Raw genomic sequence first — 6,225 nt, forward strand, 5'->3', positions numbered from 1 at the left:
TCTCAAGAGCACGGAATTGCCGGTGTTGTGCCTTCAAGGGCCAGGGGCAGCTTCAGAACCATTCCTTTGGCAGAGTGGTAGGGAAATGGTAGACCAGTGCCTTGGGCGTGCTGGGTGGGGGGCTGCAGCTGGTGTACAGGGATGTTTATTTGTCTTGGGAGTCGGTGCCTGTGGCGTTGGCCTTCTGTTGGGATAAATAGAGCCTGGTTCTCATAGATGACACATAGTGCTGCTGGGGATTTGATCTCTGCTTTGGTCACGTGGGGTTCTGGCAAAGCTCTCAAGTTTTGACAAGTTTATTGATGATGTTGCCCACGTTAGACTGAGTATAAAAGGCACCCTAGGAGACAGTGAGTTTACAGAAAATAATGTTTGTCATCCTTTTCCAAGTAAAATATGGAAACTGGTCGTTTTCTATTGGTCATTTTGACTGGTTAAGGTGAGATAATCATGGGAAAGAGAATGGGTTATCCAGAGTGTATGAAAAGAGGGGTTTTGTTACAGCTTTTCATACCTGGAGGGAATTATTTGTCAGTATTGACAGGATACTGGAGGTCAATATTCACAGAAAGCAAATATAAGTAAAAAGAATGGGATAGCATTTTTAGTAGCTTTTTAAGGGATTCTTATTCAACTGTTTTTGCTTTGAAGGTTTTCTGAGCAGCATGAGTTCAAAAAGCCAAATGATGACCGTGCTCTTCAGCTGATGACCAAGTGTGCCCAGACGGTGATGCAAGAGTTGGAGGATATTGCTGTAGCTTATGGACAGAGCGATGAATACAGTTTTGTCTTCAAGAAGAAGAGTAGGTGGTTTAAAAGAAGAGCAAGGTAACAGCTGCATTGATACTGAAGGGAACTTGGTTTTAACATCTGGCTCTGAACCTGTCATTCTTTAGATTTGCCTTTATCTACACAGAGGTTAGGAGTAGGGCTGTGTTTGGGTTCAGGCACTGCAGTTAGCTCAGGTTCTTCGTGTCAACTCTCTGCATGTGATCTTCCAGGATAATATGGCCAGTGATACAGAGTTTTTAAAGTTTTGATAAAACAAACATTAGAAGTGAATGTTGTTAGAAGAAACATTCTTTTAACAGAATATTACCTTTTCCAAACTCTTTTACCTGATTCTCAGTACTGTCTGTACTTGAAAAGACACCATGCTGTTGTTGAGCTGTTGGGCCATTATTTAAGAAATGCTGCTATCCCCCATAATTATCACTACTGATACCTCAGATAATCACAGATACATAATCATAATCATATTGATGTATTTCTCTTTTTTTTTTTCCTTTTGTTTTATGTTTGCAAGTAAGTTCATGACTCATGTGGTCTCCCAGTTTGCCTCAAGTTACGTTTTCTATTGGAATGATTACTTTAAGGACCAGAAACTTCTGTACCCGCCAGGGTTTGATGGACGAATTGTGTTGTATCCCAGCAACCAAAATTTAAAGGACTACCTCAGCTGGAGGCAAGCAGATTGTAAGCATTTCTAGAGAATGGTGATTTGTGTAGTTGAGCTCTCTTCCTCTCTGAATAGAAATGCCTTTATTGCCAGTGCATTTGCGTAGGTGTCAGTGGAAGACAAGCAAGCAGAGTGGTAGTTTTAAATAAACAATATTAAAATTGGTTTGGGCTTTGTATGGATACAGAAATACAGACTGAAATTCTCCTCTTCGGGCTACAGCTGTACTTATTGCATCCTGGGGGCGAGTTCAGCACAGGAAATATTAGAATTATGAATAGAATTAATTTATTTGGTTTTATGTTCTGCGTTTGGCTAAGGTCTCTTTAATAAAGACATGTGGATGTTCAAATTCAGACGGTGTAGCAGTCAAAGGTGCTGCGTATTCCATACTAGAACAGACCATTGGATTTACTTTCTTGGGATTTGTTAGTACCTAGTCCCTGTTGCTCACATGAAGATAACTCATGTTACACATACACACACTTCACCCTTTGCTCTCCCTTTCCAGAATTATAATGGTCTGTCTTCTAGTCACTTTTAGGATATGCAGTACCTTAAAAATGGGTCAGAAAGATTGTATCTTCTCTGGCAGCTGATATTATTAATTCCCCTTTATTCTTGGCTGTTTCTTGGATACGACTCTGGAATTGAAGCTGTTTCTTCTGAGTAGTCACTCAGATTTAGTAAATTCTCTTCCTCTTTTCCCTTTTTCTGTAGGCCATATTAATAACCTTTATAATACAGTGTTTTGGATGCTTGTACAGCGAAGTGGTTTGACACCAGTGCAGGCACAGGATAGACTCCAGGTAAGAGGCTCTTGAGTTCATATTTTCTTCCAGCTACAAAAAAAAATCATAAAATTTGCAAAGCTGTGTCTTGCTTACCCAGCAACCCTGGCTGGCTTGGCTGTTCTTATTTTAATAACTTTGTGGGTGTCAACTTCTTGAATTGTACAGACGTTAAACCAAAAATACAATATTTTCTAATTAAGTCTTAGCAGTATAATCTCTATAAATGTAATTTACTTCCAATATTCACCCATCTTCTACCCTAGAGATTCAGTTTGTTTGTTTTCTATAAGGATGCTTTCTGGTTTCATTTCCTCTCAGGGGACTTTGGCTGGAGACAAGAATGAAATCTTGTTTTCTGAATTCAACATCAACTACAACAATGAACCTTTGATGTATAGAAAAGGAACTGTCTTAATATGGCAGAAGGTAAACAGCTGTGTTACATCTTGCTTCCTGCTCGTGTTCTAAATAGGTACACTGGCAGACAAGCTACACTGTAAGGTCGCCGGATGCATCCCAAATATATGTCTGTGTATGGATATATTTTAAAACTAACCATATTTGGCATACAATGATGTGTAAGATGACTTTTGGAGATGTTTTTGAGGTATCTGTATCTATGAGCGGAGTATAAAAACTAATCCCTGAAGTTTGGCCCTAGATATGAGTTATGACCATTGAGATAAAACGTGTGTCAAGAGATGGCAGTGTGTATGTAGGATTTCACAAGGCTGATGTATTTGCTAGATAAATCTTCCTTGTTTAATGAATCATACAGTTGGTTTCTTAGCGTTACTGGCTTTGAAAATTGAGGAAATAATCTGCTTCCTGAAAAATTACATTTTAATGAGTGTTATCAGTTTGATATGGTAATCACTGGGGCCTGTGCCAGGCCCTGCACAGGGTTAGATCTCAAGTATTTCCACTGCAAAGGAATTACAAACTTTGTTCAGTAAGGTAGCTCAGGTCATGCTTAGTCCTTTTCTGCTTCTGTAAAGGAGCATAGTGAGGAGTGCAGCTGTTAGCGGGGAATTCCTTTTAGTATAACACTTCCTTTTTTATTTAAATTTTGGCCAACAATTTCTATTACTGCATTTGAACTAATTAGAACAGGTAGAGCTCCCCCCTGGAAACGTATTCCCCTTGTTTCTTAGGCATATTTTTTCTTGGTAATTGTAGGTAGACACATTTTTTAGCTTTCCCATTTGCTTCATATAGTTCCAAATTATATATTGTACTTTACTCAGGAGTACTTGCAATCGGTTCTGTCTATTTGCAGGTCATTTTTTCATGCCATGTGGTGATGACATGCAGCTTCAACTGCTCGGGTCTTAACCTTTGAATTGAGAACAGGCTCTTTCAAAAGGTGCAGTGTTCAGACTCTGTAGTATGCTACAGAGTTGATAGTTGCTTTCATTGTAGCTTTGTTTCTTGTCCATTCGTGAATCCCCTCTGGAATCATACGTGTTGGCTAATGCATCAACTGTATTTTCAGGTTAATGAAGTCATGACTAAGAAAATAAAACTGCCAAAGGAAGCAGAAGAAAAGGAAGTTGAAGTGACCCGGACTAGGACTACAATTGTTCCCCTGCACTGTGACATTATTGGGGACCAGTTCTGGGAGGAATATCCTGAGATTCTGGCTGAGGATAGTTGATATCTCTGTGTATAACTGGTACTTTACATTTTGCTCTGCTTGGGTTGGTGGCAAGTGAGGAGTATGAATGGTGGCTGGCAGAGCTGAACCTGCAACCCTCTTCAGCAGCTACACTGGTTTTAGCACCGTTCTCGCCTGAAGAGAAGACACTGGTATGTTGTCTGACATACAAGGATATGTCCACATGGAAAACCTAAAATCGTATCATATGTTGAATGTTGAGAACTCCTAAGTTAAGACTCCTTCTACATGTCTATCTGTAGAAAAAGCATATGGAAATTTCACGCATTTCTATAGCATTTAAACCATAAGGTATTTCACTGAACTGCTGAACTATGTTCAAACGTGATAGCTTTTTTAGTTAAAAGCAGAAGAGAAAACAGCTCTTTCGATTTTTGTTTCGACTGAGATGTACCAGAAATCTTCAGCTGATATTTAATAATAAATCAAGGGCAGCAGGCTTAGTCAGATTAGTGACAAACTGTTCACTGCCCACTGTCTCTGATGATTACAGAAAGACAGTGGAGTAGCCCAGCAGTTTCCTAGGACTGATTTTAAAAGCTTTTGTCAGATGTACAGGATTTTTATACTTTTTAAAAATAAAAAATAAAATAAATTATTCTCTGCTGTGTTTATTACTTTGCCTTTTCATTCCTGGGACTCACATTAGTAATTGGTGACGGTTCCAAACAGTTCAGTTAATAATAAAGATACTGTACAGACTGGAATTCTGTTAGGACGTGGGAAGACATTGTGCCCTCATCTTCTATGGCCTGGGAAGTCATCCATCTCCTGCTGTGCAGTGGGGGGAAAGGTAGCAAGGTGGGAGCAGTCCTGGTGCCTGTAAAGAGGGTGCTAACGGGAACTTCTGCTCTCTCTGATTTTCCTGGGGGTGGTACAGACTGTAGCAATCCTGACAATACATGTTTGTTAGAGGGGAGGGCGGAGTGTGTGTTGCCTGGTCTGTGCACAGGTTTGTTCTGGTTTGACTGTCAGTTGAGACCCGGTTAAATCGTACAGCCTCTCAGCAGAAATAAGTCTGATGTAACAGGGCTTGTCCCAGTGTAACCGGAATTTGAGGAAAATGCCCTATTTCAGTGTAGAAATACAACTATAATGATGTAATAAGTATTTGTAAGGATATCATTACTGCTTTTAACTGTGTTGGTTTCAAAAATGTGGTGCTAGAGCAGTAATCTGTCAAGCTGCTGGTACGGGAGAGTCAGCAGTTGGGACTGGCCATAATAATGGAAAGAAAGGATCAAGTGTGACTGAAGGTCAGTACTGAGTTAGTTACCCATGGATTCACATAGCAGCCTACTCTCCCCTGTTCTTCCCCAGGAAGAACTCGCACATTTCAGGCAATATGCATTTTATTTCATTTTTATGTAAACACGAAACAGGTGCTGATGTAAACTACTACTTTGCAGTTTCTTCCCGAGATTAAGCAACGGCTCTGTGGGTTTCTAACAACACAGGGCTTCCCCTCTGCTGCTGTGCGCTAACACCGAGCAGTTTGGTACGTGCGACGAGGACGCCTGTCGCTTTCAGTTTGTAGAATGGGATGTATAATTCTCAGAAAAGAGGATATGAGGGATTGTGAGATGATGATTCGGAATGAATCATTTACTGCTAAGAACATCCTCTCTGTCTGGGGTTTTGTTTGCTTGTTTGTAACACAAATGTCATTTACTTGACTCTGAGATGCTGTGTCCTACTGTCTGGTGCCTGACTTTGGACATTCCATAGAAAGCAACTGTTCCAGAGATGGTAACTTTGGGATTTTGCAGTCTGAGTAAAGATGGGAAAAAAGGTTTTGGCAACCATGATTCACGCTTGGCAAGTTATTATGTAGGTTTCTTTTATCATACGTGTTATGACTACCCGATACATGAACAGGTTTATTGTAGAATGTGTGTACATGGTGTGTGTATAAAAACCAGTTCTGTATTAGGCCTTATCCTCGGAGCCTTTTCTAATTAACCCATCCTTACAGTAATATGTAATACGTAAACACACTGGACCTGTGTCCCAGGTGCTTACAGCGCCGGGTCCTGTACTGTGACCGGGTGAAGAACCAGGCGTTTCCCCGCAGACTCCGGCCGATGATGCGTTGCCGTAACGGGAACTGGTGACGGAAGATTCAAAGTGAGCGGTGGAATCCGTTACAGCACAACCACTGCAGCGCTATCACCGCCCATCGCTTGGCTTTTCTGCAGGGACATGTGTCTGTAGCTGTAACTCCCGGCGCGGGCGCTGCTCCGCCGTCTCCCCTCCCCGCCCCGCCCCGCCCGGAACCTGCTTAGCTTCTGGCC

General features: G+C 41.2%; 1 protein-coding gene across 1 annotated transcript; it reads left to right on the plus strand.

The window, feature by feature from the left end:
• Nucleotides 1-651: 651 nt before the first annotated feature.
• Nucleotides 652-4,184, plus strand: THG1L (tRNA-histidine guanylyltransferase 1-like (S. cerevisiae); the record flags this gene model as incomplete). Its single annotated transcript, XM_010152367.1, has 5 exons — nucleotides 652-828; nucleotides 1,307-1,476; nucleotides 2,180-2,268; nucleotides 2,572-2,679; nucleotides 3,749-4,184. Coding segments are annotated over 5 exons (706 nt in total), but the record flags the coding sequence as incomplete, so codon positions are not given.
• Between the last annotated feature and the right edge of the window lie 2,041 nt (nucleotides 4,185-6,225).

Source organism: Eurypyga helias, unplaced genomic scaffold (genome assembly GCF_000690775.1).
Source record: "Eurypyga helias isolate BGI_N326 unplaced genomic scaffold, ASM69077v1 scaffold23915, whole genome shotgun sequence".
NCBI classification, from domain to species: Eukaryota; Metazoa; Chordata; class Aves; order Eurypygiformes; family Eurypygidae; genus Eurypyga; species Eurypyga helias.